Below are 16,967 nucleotides of genomic sequence, written 5' to 3'. Positions count from 1 at the left end.
TTGTTTTAAAACAGTGTATATATGTTTTTTTCCTTTTCTTATTTTCATGTTTCTTCTCTTTCTTCTGCTTCAAGCAGAACCTGTTATGTGACACAACTACGCTTTCTACCCTTGCTACCAATGTTAATAAATACAGGCATAATATCTTTCACAAAAAGAACACTTTACACAGGAACAAAAAAAAACCCATAACAGTGCTCAGAATTAAAAATGGGAAGGGAATAGATGCCAGTGACAACTTATATCATCAGGTACCTAGAAATATTCTGCAGTGTTACAATAATGAAGAAAAACACAAAGCAGAAGATATTGTGGATTTTACTGAGTTAAATAAATCTGAGGTAAGACCAATCGATGAATCAAGTCCATTTAGGTCAAATAATGGTACTTTGGCAGAGTTTAACTCCAATTTTGAAAATGAACCAGATCCTGAAATTGAGAAAATTTATCAAGACTGTTGTGAAAATGATAAACAGGAACATAAAAATAAGGAAGAGAATGAGCTAGGCAAGAATGAGAAAGGAAAGGGAAACATAGCTGAAGATGTGAGTCACAACAGCCACATGGATCCAGAAGAGTCTACCGGGGAGGACCGTGATTCTGCCGCCGTTGCTGCTGCACTGACTCAGTGTGCTGAGGAGGATGCACAGGTGAACTCTGAAACTGACGCACCAGGCCAGTGAAGAAATGAAGTGTCCCAGGTTTGAGGACATGGCAGTCTGTTTCTTTGTAGCTGAGTTTTCTTATAGCAAGTAGTATACATATATGGTGCAAATGGAAAAAAAATTGTATAGGATTTGTAAAAAATATTAACTATTAATAAACTTCTCCTGAAACTCTAACATCTGACTAGTTCCTTCAAAAGGTTAGTGGTTAAGCATTTCCTATTCAGTTTACTACTCACCTTTTACCATTGGTGCTCACTTAAAAAGTAATAGATTAGATAATACAATAACAAAAATAAGGCACTTTAGAGATGCTTGTTTTGCCTTAGAAATTTCTAATTCGGCATGCTGTAAAATCTTACTACAAGTAAAATTTCACTACAATGAATACATCGGTAAAAATTGTTATGATGCTATGTGACATTCTAACATGCATAGCAACTTCCTTTGGTGGTCTTTTGTCATGTATTGTAACAGATACTACTTTACGATGAGAAAAGGGAGCTTACATGTATTGCTGCCTAATATGTTAGGCTCTGTGCTTAGGTATAATTTTCACAGTACTTTGCAGAATATCATTCCTATTTTACTTGGGAAGCTTGAAGAATAAGTAACATCTCTAGTGATCAAGAAGATGCAGAGCCAGGGTTTAAATGCACGTCTGCTCTACCGTTTGTGACCTTCCTATGTATACAATACTTTTGGTCGGTTTATGTGCAGTACAGAATATGAAAAGGTTGTTGCTGGTTGAAATCAAAATAGTATTTATCTTTTTTTCTTTATCCTTTCCACCTCAGATATTCCAGTCCCCCTAAGTTTAACTCCCATCCACTGAGAATTTGATTTCTAGCAGTGTATACCTTTTAACAGGACTCCTCTTCTGTAAAACAATTTTCAAATCTCCTAAAATTCATTATGTACAAGAATTTTATTTATATTACTCTCATAGAATAGTTTCATTAGAATTTAGTTTCCAGAAATTTGGACAATTTCAACTAATGCTTTTAGTTTTGTTTTCTGAGAATAAGAGGAAAAAATGATCCACACTCAGTTACATAAATAATTGTATCTGTATTTTAGTGAGGGGAACTGTGTTAAAAAAATGTATTCATATGCAGTCATCAGGGAGAATTATGGTCTTCTGTAAGTGATATTTAATGTATTTTATATCTGTCATTCAGTGGTACTCATAGGTGGTTATCATTTGTTAAAATCAAATAGCTGTCACAGACAGAAGAGACAAAGTGAGGGAGACAGAAGAGCTCAGGGACAGGGAATTACAGATTTCCATGTCTGGAGAGAACTTAAAAATTATCCTGTCTCCTGCCTTCGTTTGTAAGATGCAAAACCTAGGGACCTTGCCAGTGGCCTAATTTGCCTAGTTAACCTAATAGTAATAGAATCAGAATGTGTACTTGGGTTATGTTGACAGAGAATAATTAAGGACATATTCCTAGTTTACAGACATCAACAAATGTGTGCCACTATATATGTTCATATGCACATGCATTTCCTCAAACAAATAGAAATCACGTGGACATGGAATGTTTCTGCCACTGTTCTGTTACATGCCCTCAGGTTAGAATCAAATGTCAGTCCAGAATTTCTTTACTTTTTTGTATCCTATTTTCTGATTTCTTTACTTTTACTTCATTTTACGTAAGAAAGCATTATTTTTTTTAACTCTTTTTTTCACCTAAGGGTGAATATTTCAGAATGTAAAGTATTTAACCTACTGCTAATTAAAACAGTGTTATAGAGCCATGTATAGTAATTGCATTTCTATAATATTATACTTTAACAATTGTAATTTGTGGAGTTATTTACTTGATAGTCCTTCAAGTCAGCAGAGAGAGAAGGGGATGGGGGAGAAAAAACTAAAGGTGTGCTGAGTGCCCTCACAAAGTTATTTCACATGATGCTCTAACAATCTTATGAGGTATGTGGTATTCTACCCACTCTACAGAAAAAGTAATCAAGCACAGATTTCTCTTTCAAATAACCTATAGTTTAGAATGAGAAATAAAAATGAAGGGAAATAGTAACCCAAAGTGGATTCATGCCAAGAGAAATTCAAATCTGTTGTTACTGGATTTCAGAGGAGGGAGTGGTTACTTTTGCTCAAAGAATGAGGAAAGCTTTTGGCAGGAGGAAGGCATGGAAGCACCTGTTTTGTAGGCTTGTGTGTTAGTCTGCTAGGGCTCCTGTAACACAGCACCACGGGTTTGATGGCTTAAACAACAGAAGTCTCTTCTCATAGTTTTGGAAGCCAGAAGTCCAATCAAGGTATCAGCAGGGTTGACTCTGTCTTTACGCTATGAGGGGAGGCTCTGTTCCAGGCCTCTCTCCTTGGCTTGTAGATGGCCCTTTTCTCCCTGTGTCTTTACGTTGTCTTCCTTCTGTACATGTCTCTGTGTCCAAAGTTTTCTGTTGTGTAAGAAGACCAGTGATTGGATTAGGGCCCATCCTAATGACCTTATTTTAACTTGGTTATCTCTGAAAAGGCCCTATTTCTAAATAAGGTCCTTCTGAGATCCTGGGAGTTAGGACTTCAACATGTGAATTTGAGCGGGGCGGGAATGAGGTGGGGTACTGGGGCACAATACTATCTGGAACAGTTGGGTGATAGTTCTGTTTTATTTTTGGACTGGAAAAAACACTGTAAATTAGTTTAATCATTAGAAGAGTGTATGTGGAAGCATTATATGCATGGACATTATTAAGTCATACTTGACTTTGCTTCCTATATTAAAACAAATTACATTACCTTTTCTCCTGCAAGTTTTATGTTCTCAGTTATTTATTTTTGGTTGGTTGATTGTTTTCTCTAGAGCTCTCCCATTTTCTCATGTTCCATTGAGGAAAAATGTTCCCTTTTAGCGTAGTATTTTCTTATCTAGTATCTCTTATGCAGGTTCTATTTATTAAACCTTAAAAATATTCTTAACTTCATTTTCCTGAAGACTTCAGGAACAGAGTCAGATGATCATTGTAAAAGAGAACAGGAGCTTCAGAGGGAAAACTTGAAGTTGTCATCTGAAAATATTGAACTAAAATTTCAACTTGAACAAGCAAATAAGGATTTGCCAAGATTAAAGGTAAATTTGACATTGTTTGTTGTAGTTAAGAAATCTAATACCTGAAGACTTTTTTCTTCCTACTTGATTATATATATCATATTAGCTTATGAAGAAGTCAAAACTCATATTCATAGACTATCATGGTAGTGTTATACTTTCTTCGTTTGTCCATTTAACAGTTACTTGTTGAGGGCCTACATTGTGTCAGCCACTCTTGTCGGTGCTGAGAATCAGCAATCAAAAATGTTCTTGCACTTGTAGAACTTACCTTCTAGTGGGGAAGGCAGATAATAAACAAATCAGTATATAGTGTGTCAGCTGATGGTAAGTGTGAAGGAGAAAAAGCATGGTTGATGTGTAGGGTGTGTATGTGTATTTTGCATTGGGCTGTGGGGAATTGCTGTTTAAAATATGATAGTAAGGAAAGGCTTTCTTAATAAAATGACATTTTAGCAGAGAGCTAGGGGACAGGTAAGGAAGTGAGTCATAGAGACACTGGAAAAAGTTCCAGACAACAGAAATAGCGAGTTCAAATGTCCCGAGGCAAGAAGATGATTGGTGTATTTCGTTAACAGTTGTTACACTTTAAAATATTAGGATATCTCTAAAAGAATAAAGTCTTTAAATTAAAAAAATATTAGATTAATTGTCTCTTAGAAATTTCATTTTATTTTGATGTTTATAAAAAGTTTATCTTTGGTTTTCCAAATCTTATCCTATTTATGGGAATTTTTTTTGTCTCTTGGCTGGCTAATTGTTTCAATTCTGTTTTCTAACCTAGAATATTAGCAATCTGTTAATTCCACTGGTAATCATATAATTAAGCTGTATCCTGCTTGTCGTTTTTGGTTTTACACTGTTGAAACCAGTGTTAGAAGTTTAATTAGCTGCTCGTCTGTACTGTGTGGGTAAGGATCTATGTATGTAATTTTGGGGACAGTTAAAATCAGAGTTCTAAATTCACATTTATAGTGTATGCTAAGGCAATAATGTGGAAAATATTTCTTGAAATTCATGGACAAAATGCTCTTGTATTAATACACTTGGATTCGACATATGTCTTTGTTCAGAATCCCCGTGTTGCTGTAGAGACCCGCTTGTTCAGCTGGGCTCTGCAGTTGAAGAGGTTGATGGTTCAGATGAATCGTTTGCCTTTCCTCTCCCATGGTTATAGCTCCGTTAAACTGTTACATGTTTACTGTAATCTTTTAGAATCAAGTAGGAGATTTGAAGGAAATGTGTGAATTCCTTAAGAAAGAAAAAGCAGAAGTTGAGCGGAAACTTGGCCATGTTAGAGGGGTGAGTATGTGAGAATACACCGTACGTTTGTTTGGTTTCAGAAGCGATAAGCTGGAAAAGAAAAAAAAGTTTGGATGTGTCATAAAATTGTGATATGCCTCGACTAGTGTTTCTGGTTCCAGTTTTTATTCTGCTGCATCTGCAATGGAAAACCTCATTAACCTTTCCTTGTATTTCAAGTTAATGTACTTTATCATCTGTCACACCTTACATGCTTTTTATTTCACTTGGATTCCACATCCCTTTTTCGTTGCATAGCCTTCCACACCTTGAAAACATTTAACTTCCACGAATCTTCCTTCTGTTCATTGAGGTAACTGCGAACTCCTTGGTTCGAACTCGTTGGTTCAATTCTAACATTTTGTAACTATTTTTTATAATATCCCTGGCAACTTAGTACAATGCTCTGTAAATATTTTTCCTGGTTTTTTGTTTTTATATTCTCGCGTTTTTCTTCCCTTATTTTACTTTTTTTTTTTTTGAGGAAGATTAGCCCTGAGCTAAGATCTGCTACCAATTCTCTTTTTGCTGAGGAAGACTGGTGCTGAGCTAACATCAGTGCCCGTCTTCCTCTACTTTTTCACACGTGGGATGGTTGCCACAGCATAGCTTGACAAGTGGTGCGTAGGTCCGTGCCCAGGATCCAAATCGACAAACCCTGGGCTGCCAAAGTGGAACGTGCAAACTTAATTGCTTCACCACCAGGCTGGCCCCCGCATGTTATTTTTTATTCACGTTTTACAATGAATAATTGCTTACGAGGCCAAGGTCAAAGATTTAAGCCCTTGTTGATCTCATGTTAGCAAATAGCACAAATGGAAACAATCATAATATAAAAACTTATTCAAATAATAATACTAAATATATGATGATTTGGTGAAAATATGAAGAGTATTATTAGAAAAGTATTTAGAACAAATATCTTGCTGACAGTCGCCATTTATTTCATAAATAAAAATCTTTATGTTAATTTGGCCTTTTCTATCGAAGTTAATTAGGATAGTATATATTAAAATTATGTAAAAGCTTATATTTTAGGTTTATTCATTGTACAATGTGAATACTGACTAAAGTGCAAAAAATAGATTATTTTACTCAACTGTTAAAAAACTTTTTATTTTAAATTGTAAGCAGGTAAACTTATTAGTTTGTGACCCATCTCTTTTGATAACGGTTCACCAGGTTTTTTATTTCAGATGTCTCTCCTATTTATATTTGACAGAAACTGAATTTCTAATCAGTGGGTATTCTTAGAGAAGATTGTCTCTGTTATGTTGTAGTTTGAATTTGTTAACTCATGAGTTCTTTAAAGACACAATTTTTCCTTTGTGGTTTTATTCCATATAAAGAAAACTCTGGTATGCTGGAAAGAACATTAGCTAAATAAAATGTTTAGGTTCTTAGATTTAATCATTTGGAACAGACATCAAGGCTAGACTAAGCTGTTACTTATTAGCTGCATGACTTTAAGAATATCACATTCTCTGAGTCTTGATTTTCCTGTATGTAAAGCGAGAATTATAATTCCTATCTCATAGGGTTATTGTCATGATGAATTGAATTAATACAAGCTTTGGCTTCAAATATTAGGAATCAGCAGTGAGTATAATAATGAGCCTGTTATGTTATTGGTACTTATATTATACTCTCTAAAATATTTGATTAAATAAAAAGCTAACATATTCTTTTGTAGTCCGGTAGAAGTGGAAAGACAATCCCAGAACTAGAAAAAACCATTGGTTTAATGAAAAAAGTAGTTGAAAAAGTCCAAAGGGAAAATGAACAGTTGAAAAAAGCATCAGGAATCCTGACCAGTGAAAAAATGGCTAATATTGAGCTGGAAAATGAAAAGTTGAAGGTAATTTTTTTAATATGATTATTTGTATGGAATGGTTTAATATTAGAATTTTTATTAATTTTTTTAGGAAAATTTTAAATATAGTGCTACTATATAAATAAAATGGCTTTAATGAATGCAGTAGATATTTTACACAAATAGAAAGAACTTGGAGACAAGGGGAAGAGTTAAGAGCGGCTGCACTTGATCATCTTATAATTCCAAGACCAATGGTTCTTACTCTGGCAGCATAAAATAATTAATTGTCTCTATTTTCAAAAATACAGATGCCTAAGCCCACACTTCTGAAATAGATTAGGTTATTTTGGGTGGATCCTACCATAGCTATTGTGATTTTTTTTTTAAGCCATCATCTCATTCTAATGTGTAGCCAAAATTGGAAACCTCTGTTCTATGACCAGTATTAAAGAGAAGGCTTTAATTCTGATCATATCAAATATGGTCTCTAAAACTACTTTGAATTAAGTTTTATGAGTTTACAAGATCATCTTTTATTTTGTTTCCTTGCTTTGATAATGTATAGTATTTTTTATTACTAGGCTGAATTAGAAAAACTTAAAGTTCATCTTGGACGTCAGTTGAGCATGCGCTATGAATCCAAGACCAAAGGCACAGAGAAAATTGTTGCTGAAAATGAAAGGCTTCGTAAAGAACTTAAAAAAGTATGACTTCGATGACTGATTATAATTATTCTGCATGTTAATTAATACATCTTGGAAAAACCGGATGAGGGTATCTATTCAAAGTAGATATTAAGAGATTTAGGAATTGTGTTTTTATGCATGTGATCCTTTCACCATGAAGAACATTGAAAAAGAAAAATTAATAAAGGGGCAGTATAACGTAGAAGCTCCATGGCTGGGATTCAAATCCTAGCTCTGTTACTTATTAGCTGTGGGAACTAGCACAAGCTACTAACTCCTCTCTATCCTTCAATTTCCTCTTCTATACCAATGGGAATAATAAGTACATCTACTTCGCAGGGATGCTGTGGAGTTTAAGTGAGGTAATATTTGTGCATATGACTTAGAACAATGCATGATGTATGATAAGCAGTAAATGAAGCTGTTAAACAAAAAGTAAAATTTCCATTTGAGTGGCAAAATATATTCCTTGCCCCATACACATAGGTATTGTTATTTTTATGAATGATCCAGTGAGTAAATTGAAATTGATATTTTTAAACTAGTTACAATAGTATCTGAATATATTGTGAGGTCAGAGTAATGCTGTGCTTTGAATGTGGATGTGTAATAGTGGAGATAATCTATGGTACTTAGAATTTATGCTTATAGCTAGGTCTCATAAGTATTAGGGAGTCAAAACAAAACACCCTTAAATGTATAAATACATAAACTATCTCATTATTCTAAAAAGAGTACAAACAAAAATAACAAATTTGAAGTAACAAAACAAAACAAAATGACAAATGTAAAGTAAGCACTAGAGTAAAGTACCTGTAAGTGGATTTTTCTAACCTCATTTATGTGATCTGGTGTTCTAATTATTATGATCATATTGCTATTTTAGAGTACAGGAAACATTGGATTTTTATTGGAATTTTAATCAGCATTTAGAAAGAACTCTAGTTATTTTTGTTTTCCAATCTGTAGTGGTAATTTTAAATATGTTGCATCTGTGAGAATAGTGTTATGCTTTGTCATAATATACTAATTAGCTTTTAATGATAGGAAACTGAAGCTGCAGAGAAATTGCGGATAGCTAAGAATAATTTAGAGATATTAAATGAGAAGATGACAGTTCAACTAGAAGAGACTGGTAAGAGATTACAGTTTGCAGAAAGTAGAGGTCCACAACTGGAAGGTGCTGACAGCAAGAGCTGGAAATCAATTGTTGTTACAAGGTAGGAGCAAATAGTTTAAAAGTTACACAAAGCTTAATTAGTTATAAATTTTGCCAGCATTGTTTTAAAAGAAAATGACACTATTTTGATTAACTTAGTTCTTTCCAGATGAAATGTTTATTTGATTGTTTAAAATGATACTCAGTTTTTTTCTATCCTAGCATTGCCAAAGAATCTTTTTCTTCCTTAAAATATTTAAGTAACTTGAGTGGTAGGGCATGGAACTGAGCAGAGCTGGGGCTAGGCTGAGGATGTCAGAGCTGGGTGGGCACCATGAAGTTGCTGTCAGCCATGAGCCTGGACTGATGGTGCCCAGCTTCTCCTGATGCTGCTTTTCTCCGCTACAATTCACCCTCCTCGTTGTGTTCATTTTCTAACTCAAGATAAGCGAGGCCCCATTGAGCTCCCTTGTCAGTATACCTGTGGCATAGTGGATCTGGTTGTGCTGCAATTTGGGAGTTACATTCTGGGCAACTTGCTCTTCAGAGATCCCCAACAGATGAATTCAGCAATAGCTTTAGGTCTTTCTGACGCTTGATTTTCTCCCACCCTGTGTACCTTTCCTACAAGTGTGTGTGATTCCTGCCTGTGAAACTAATCTTTGTGGCTGTGAAAGAGGTGGTGAGAATTCACAAGTAAACATTCATATGTTCGTTACCACTATCACCTCACGTGGTTCTTGTGTCATTCTCATTTCCAACCTTAAATAGCTGCTTCAAGGAATATAGAAGCCAAAGACCAATGAGATCCTGCTCCTGTCCTTTCATGTTAAATTCATCCCATAGGAAGTTGTGGTCTTTACATCTGCTGGCCCCATTTCAAAGGCAAATTCATCTTTATCGTACCGTATTCATACAGTTCCTTGTGTCCATCCATCCCCAGCTTCCCCTTCAGTGTCTTCAAGGGATACATCTACCCTACCTGCTGTTTAGAGTGGACTTGATGAGGGATGGGATGGCAGTCACATCACTCCAACTAGGACAGGAGCCTTAATACTGTAAGGCTACAGCAAGTCCCATACTGGGCCTGCTGCTCTGCACTTGCCCCTGTCGACCAAGTCTGAGGAGAAAAGAGAAAGCTTATGCAGGTAGATTAGAGGGCAGCACGGGTGGCCAGGCAGTCCTGGAGAAGGATCCTTCATTCCTGTCCTAATACCATACTGATAGACTCAGAATCCAGTCTTCCTCCCTCTAGCTCTCCCTTAATTCTGTGGGAGGGCTAGCTTGATGGTTAAGTGAAATAATATGGGTGGTAGTATGAGGAGGAGAAGGGGTCTCTTCTTTTGTCTGCTTGGACCCCAGCAGAGATTCTCAGCCAGCAACCCTGTCAGTTGATTTCTTGGTTGGTCCTTTATTTCCTTCTACAATCACATATAGATTCAGAAAGAATTTTGAGTTACTTTGAGACATATTTATTCAGCAGATATTTACTTAGTATCTGCTACATGCAAGACTCTGGTTTATGTTAGATGTATTTCTCAAAGGCCTACTTTGCCTAGGTTCCTTCAGAGAGCCAGGTAGCTTCCATGGCTTAGAAACATCTAATTCTCATTGTAACCTTAAGTAAATTACATCTTTTCTGTGAGCTCAAGTCTTTTTCATCTGTGGAGATGATAATCCTTGTCCTTCCTTTTCTAAAGAGGATACTTTGAGGCTGCAGAAAATATTAAGATGAAAAGGGTTTATAAAGTTTATAAACATTTGAGAGAGGTGATGATATTTAACCATAACTGAAGATGATTTTGAATTTTGCATCATTTATGTGTTTTTAATTTGACAAGTGTACAGGTAACTGAGCATAGAGTAGGTCTTCTGTAATCTCTTTTGAAAAAGACATAAGTCCTAGTAGAAACCACTTGAGAGAAAGTTCATTCTGGTCCTTGGCCTCAAGCGTCCCTAAATCCACCAAAAAACTTGCTAAGGTCTGGAGCTGGGATTATACACCCAGCTCAGTAAAGTGGTTTAAAGATCTGTTTTGGGGCCCATGACACATTGTCTTCCTCATGCTGAAATCTTTATAGTTGCTCCATTATTTACTCAAACAAACTAAGGACACCTCTTCTGTATCAGGCCTCATACTGACAGCCGCAACAGGCCCTGATGCAGGAGCTGTTTTAGATGGGTGATCAGAGAAGGCCTCTCTGATTGGGTGGATTTGAGTGGAGAACTGAAGGAAGTGAGGGAGTGAACTACTGATGTTACACCACTTTGCCGAGAGTCTTTGTCAGGGGGAGGAGGTTGCCTTCTAATCTAAGTTTCTAAGATTTATCAAAAACTTCTTTAATGTACTGAGATAATAATTTCCCTTCCTGTACTGTCCTTACCTGATTTTGTGGCCAAAACATTCCTTCCTTTTCTTTTCTCTGGAAACATTTGGATATTATAAGCATTGTCTCCCTTTAAGGTGATAGGATGTGCTTATAAAACCATTTGGCTCAATGTTTTAAAAATTTCTTTGGGAGTCTGGGTTTTTTTAAACTATTGATCATTTCTTTAAAGGATACAAGTATATTCAGATTTTTATAAGCTTCATCCCTCCCCTCCCCCATCACATGCCATTTCTGACGCCCATGCTTTTGCACATTCTTTTCCCTCTCCCAGCAGTGTCCTTTTGGTTTGTTCTACCTTTGCATTGTATGTTTGTATGTGTGTGTGTGTGTGTGTGTGTGTGTGTATGAAATGCTTTAATTTGCGATCTTTAAAGATATTCCTAAGAATATCCAAGAATACAGAATTTAATATTCTGGTGAATTTTACTTTCTATTTTTTTGTTTTGTTACTGAAAAAGGTCTTAATTTTAAGCTTTCACAGTGGTCAAATTCAGGCTCCATCCATGTTTATAGCCTAAGGAAACACCTAAACCTTCTATTTCAAATGGCCTGTCTCTTAATTATTTCAAATGGCCTGTCTCATTGCTAATGCTAAATCAATATGTAGCAAAAGATTTGACTGGAAGAAACAATATAATAAGATTTTCTTCTTTATTTTTAGTGTAGCGATTTGAACTGGCTTTTAAATTGGTGAGAGAAATTATTTTCCATGTCTACATCATTTTTTTCCCTTTATACTTTTAGAATGTATGAAACCAAGTTGAAAGAATTGGAAACCGATATTGCCAGAAAAGCCCAAAGCCTTACTGATCTTAAACAGCTTGTAAGACAAGCAGCAGAGAGGGAACAGAAGGTTAAGAAATACACAGAAGACCTTGAGCAACAGGCAAGTAATGTAATTTCTCTTTACATGATAAAATAATGCATTATATCTCAAGCCCCTCCCTGGCAATTGTCTTGTGTAGATAAAAATGAACTCTGGACTACTTCCTCCCCTAGAAGGCCCATCGAAGTGAATGGTAGCACCGTTCACCCATTTGTTCAAGCCAAAAACTTTAGATCATCATTGACTCCTTTCTTTCTCTCATAGCTCACGTCTTTTATATTAAATCATGGCAGCTCTATTTTGAAAATATATCCCAAATCTGAGGACGTCTCAGCATCTCCAACACTGCCCGTCTAGTGCAGGCCGTTGCCTCACGCCTGAACTATGGCAATAATTTCCTAACTGGTCTCCCTGCGTCCACTCTTGCCTTGTTTCACCTTCTCCCTGTCCCCGATCTGTTTTCCACATCGCTGCCAAGTAATCCTTTTAAAGCATAACATAAATCATAGCAGTCCCATCCTTAGAATCTTCCAGTGGTTCCCCATTACCCTAGAATAAAACCCTAAAGTTCTTTTCATAGTCTACGAGGACCTGCGTGGCATCTGGTTTCCTCTCCAGCCTCATCTTTACTTTCCGCCTCATTCACAATGTTCTAGCCACACTGACCTTTCAGTCCTTTGAACAAACCAAACTCATTCTAGCTTCAAGGCCTTGCCCTTGTTTCTCTTGTTTAGAATACTGTTCACCGAAATATTCTCATAGCTAACTCCCTCACTTCATGTGTCTGCTTAAATGCTGGCTCCTCAGACCTTCCCTGACCTTACGCCGCCTTCCATCACTCTCTATCCTCTTACTCTGGGTCATTTTTCTTGATACCCCTTCCTTCCATCTGGCACTGTTATAATAGCACATCACATGCTCACTGTTTGTCCTCCTCCACTAAAAATGTAAGGACCATGGGAACATGCAGGCAGGGATTTTGCCTGTTTTCTTTAACTGCTGCACCCTCTGTGCCTAGGACAATGGCCGGCATGCAGTAGTTACTCATAAGTGATTGTTGAATGAATAGTAAATAGAACACTGTAGCTGTGTGCTCATATCTGCTTTTGAAAACCCAACTTTTAATATCATGCTTTATTGAAAATGTGTATCTTTATAAAACTTCATATTTCCATCTCAAACTTTGTCTTCTAATTTTTCATTGTGCCCAAAGATTGAGATTCTCAAACATATTCCTGAAGGTGCTGAGACAGAGCAAGGCCTTCAACGGGAGCTTCAGGTTCTTAGGTACGTTATCTGTTCATATGACTACATTTTTTTCTTTTCTTTTAATTATCTTTTAATATAACCAGGTTTGCTATATCTAGAGACTAGGATATTTCAATGTTGCTGCCTTATAGGCTTATCAGCCTTATTTTATCCTTCTGATGCCAATCACTGTATCTTTTACATAATAAATACTGAAAAAAGGTTTACCAGAACCTAATATAGGTGTCAAGTTTGTAACTCAGTTTAAACTTTCTCAATAGCATAAAATGTATTAGACCTTAGCCTCCAAGAGCTAAATGTTAATGAGAGAGAGAAAAAAAAACTCTTTACTCTCAGGGTTCTGTGTAGCATTCTTTCATGAGTCTTCTCCAATAGGAAAACTACTCTTGAAGATGACATCAGGTCAGATTTTAATAAAAACAAGAATAATTTTGATTCTGTCATCTCTGTTTGAGAATGGTAGCATTGCAGCAGTGAGAGTAAACGAATAAATGTTTACCTTTACAAATACCGGCAAGCGCTAAGCACATTACACAGTTCATAAGAAATGCCCATATAATCTGTGGAGTGATGTCTGGTTTTTGTTTGTTTGTTTAATACATTATCATTGTGTTCTAGACTAGCTAATAGTAAGCTGGAAAAAGAAAAAGCAGAATTAATCCATCAGATAGAAGTTAACAAAGACCCAAGTGGAGCTGAGAGCACCATACCTGGTAATGTATTTTATAACATATTTATAGAATGTTTGCTAACCCAAGATTTGAATTAGGGTTTGCCTTTTTTGATTGTTCACACATTTCTGCTGACTGGCTTCCTATAAAAATCACATCCCTGATATAAGTGTTTAGAAGTATTTCTTTCCTCCATGCAACAATAATATTCCCATTGAGCCCTTTGAGTTGTTTGTAATATTGAGTAGCAAGTACTCAAGTGTTTTTCTCCTTGTGTTCCATCTGGGTGTTACAGATTTGATCGCGATACAAGGCTCAGCAGTGAAAATACTAGGTTTGTTGCTTCCAGTTTCTAAGTATAGGCCGTTTTAAGCCCTGTGAAGATTTTCTTCTAAATGTTAGTCTTTTTGTTGTTATTAATTTTAAAACTAGATGTAAGTAAACATGGCCTATATTCTTTTTCCCTTTTACAAAGTAAGACTATCTAGCCTTCTACCCCCTTCCATTCCCACTCAGAAGTGATTAGGAATCATTCCCCTGTTCCTATGTGCATATGCAAGCATATATATATATACACACACATAAGGTATATACATACATACACACAGCGAACAGTTGATCCTCTTTATTTGCTGAGTCTGCGTTTGCTAATTCCCCTACTCACTAAAGTTTACTAGTAACCCCAAAATCAGGACTCATGGCCCTTTTATGGACATAGACAGAGCAGTGAAAAATTTAAGTTGTCTGACCCATACCTTCCCAGGTGAGGTCCTGTAACAAGGCAACGCTCTGCATTCTCGTCTCCGCTTTCCTACAGAGATGACCAGGGGATGGAGACAGTAGTGGGAGGTGCAGCAGAGGGCAAGAAGCCCTCATTGTCGGGCCTGTTGGACGGGGTTAAATCCCAACTCTGACACTTGTTAGTGGGGCAGCCTCATGACTCATTGACACTTCTGAACTTTATTTTCTCTTATAAAACAAAGAAAATCCAATCTACCAGGATGAGTTGTTTCTAGGATTTAAGATTATAATCTGTCTGAAATATGTGTGTGTGTATACAATATATGTGTTTTCCCTAAGAACAATGGTTCATTTGCTAATTCATTGTTCATGTTAACTTTGTAGAACAGAACTACTGCAAATAATGAGGATTGTATATATATTATATGATAGCTTGATGGAAATGCCAAATTCTGTTCCAAAGGATTATACCAATTTCTTTCTGTACAATCTTTGACTATTTCATACAGCTTTTTCAATGTCCTGCCACATAGTCCTGTTGCTACTTCGTATTAAAGCTACCTTATGTGAGTTCTACCAGACACTATGCTAAGTGCTTTACAAGCATTCTGTAATTGCTTATAACTCTCTCTGGTAGGTACTGTTGTCTCCGTTTTACCTGTGAGAAACAGATTCAAAGAGGTTAAGTAACCTGCCCCAAGGTCACAATAGCCAGGAAGTGGCCGAGGCAGGATTAAACCTAAATCCATGAAACTCCAAAGCTCCCTGCCCATCTCTGCTCTTGACCGCTTTGCTGCATCGCCTCTCAGTGACTCAGGTTACACACGTCAACCTCTCTGGACAGTGCCTCTGAGAGCAGCCGGCGTGGTGGACTAGACTGGACCTGTACCAAAGAGCTGTTAGTGCTGTCGAGATTAGGCACGTTCTTTGTAAACCTCAGTTGCCTGAGAGGGAATTTCTGAACCTTCATATTCCTTTTATCTCCTATTTCAAGGAGATAAGGATACCTGTCATATTTCAAAGATTAAGGCTCAAAATCAAACCAACACTGTTTTGGAAATTCTAAAGCACTATTTAAATATAAGTGGTCACTAAGTAACTTTTGGAACATGTCACATATAATAATCACTTTTACTGCATTATTTCATTACCAATCTGTGCAATATATACTGTGACTGTTTAAGACAGTCAACTCTGACAAACTATTCGCACTTTCTGCAAAGGTGAGAGCAGCTTTGAAAAGTAAGATTTTGTTCTGCATTCCGAAGAATTTTAGGTTCTGCTGACTCACTCCTCTAAGAAAGGATGAGGAAAATATTTCCTGTCTCCAACTTATAATTAGGGGACCACTCCAAGGGCACCTCAATAGAATATGCTTCCTGTCCCATTCATGAAAATGTTTGCAGCCCGTCATATTCTCAAACTTGAATAGTACTTTAAAAAATTCTACCCTGCAATGGCTGCAAAATATGACCACATGGCACATTACATGTAGTGTTTAAAGAAAATGTTTCTAGTAAAGATGGCAATTAAAGCAAAAATCCTGTTGACCTATTGATTCTCAATATAAAATCAGAGATGTTAACTCTGGAGGAGGAAATCCAAAAGATTGAACTAAAGCTCTTACGCTGTTATTTGTATACTTTTGTTTTCCTACCAAAGTATCAGGCCTTACTCATCTTTGTATCATCCACTCTGCCTAGCACATTTTTCAGAGTAATGACACGATAAATGTGTACTGACCTACATGGAATAGCCGATGCTATAACTCACAGGAGCATTTGGCCAGCATATGGTTGTTGCCCTTACCTAAAAGTCTACTGATTCTTCTGTTGTAGTTTTAGTACCTAACAAATTTTCCTGGTTCTAAAATTTTTCTCTGGAAGATAATTCCTTCCATGTAAAAATTAACCTGACTGTCCATTTCTAATACCCAGCAGATGCCTCCTCTTCATCTGCTATGGAATCACGATACCTGATTGATGGAGGAGGCATTCAGTATTCAGTCTGAAGTGTTTTATCCATAAAATGCCCTATTTTCCAGGCTCGAGGTTTCATGCATTTTCTCCTTATTCTCTAAAACGAATCCTTTATCTTCAACTTATTCAGAGTGGGGAAAAAGCTGAGTCTAATTTTTATAATTTTTTGGCAGATCCTGATCAACTAAAGGAAAAGGTAGAAGACCTGGAGACACAGCTCCAAACCTCAGATCTAGAAAAGCAGCGTTTGAAGGTAATTACTTATATGTAACCATGGTATTATGTTTTATGAAAACTATGATCACCATGTTTGAGTTTTAAATATGTATCCTATAAATTCCTGGGATTACATTTTATACTTATATTTGACCTTGACATTACAAAAC

The 16,967-nt window shown here is 36.4% G+C and overlaps 1 protein-coding gene across 24 annotated transcripts in view; it reads left to right on the top strand.

The window, feature by feature from the left end:
- CEP290 (centrosomal protein 290) overlaps positions 1–16,967 on the top strand; it is an 87,219-nt gene that overhangs the window by 69,032 nt on the left and 1,220 nt on the right. For 20 of the 24 annotated variants that reach the window (XM_008527131.2, XM_070600060.1, XM_070600048.1 and 17 more), the window contains 9 exons: positions 3,629–3,763; positions 4,958–5,044; positions 6,738–6,902; positions 7,442–7,564; positions 8,594–8,766; positions 11,840–11,981; positions 13,135–13,208; positions 13,809–13,903; positions 16,755–16,834. In XM_008527131.2, the coding sequence (XP_008525353.1) occupies positions 3,629–3,763; positions 4,958–5,044; positions 6,738–6,902; positions 7,442–7,564; positions 8,594–8,766; positions 11,840–11,981; positions 13,135–13,208; positions 13,809–13,903; positions 16,755–16,834 (1,074 nt within the window). Of the gene's footprint in view, positions 1–74; positions 2,689–3,579; positions 3,764–4,957; positions 5,045–6,737; positions 6,903–7,441; positions 7,565–8,593; positions 8,767–11,839; positions 11,982–13,134; positions 13,209–13,808; positions 13,904–16,754; positions 16,835–16,967 lie in introns of those variants that run through there. The other 4 variants (XR_011534703.1, XM_070600068.1, XM_070600058.1 and 1 more) reach the window with 4 other exon arrangements.

The sequence above is a fragment of the Equus przewalskii genome, chromosome 29, assembly GCF_037783145.1.
Source record: "Equus przewalskii isolate Varuska chromosome 29, EquPr2, whole genome shotgun sequence".
Classification (NCBI taxonomy): domain Eukaryota; kingdom Metazoa; phylum Chordata; class Mammalia; order Perissodactyla; family Equidae; genus Equus; species Equus przewalskii.
Note: the sequence above shows the minus strand (reverse complement) of the source record. Positions and strands in the feature narration are given on the sequence as shown.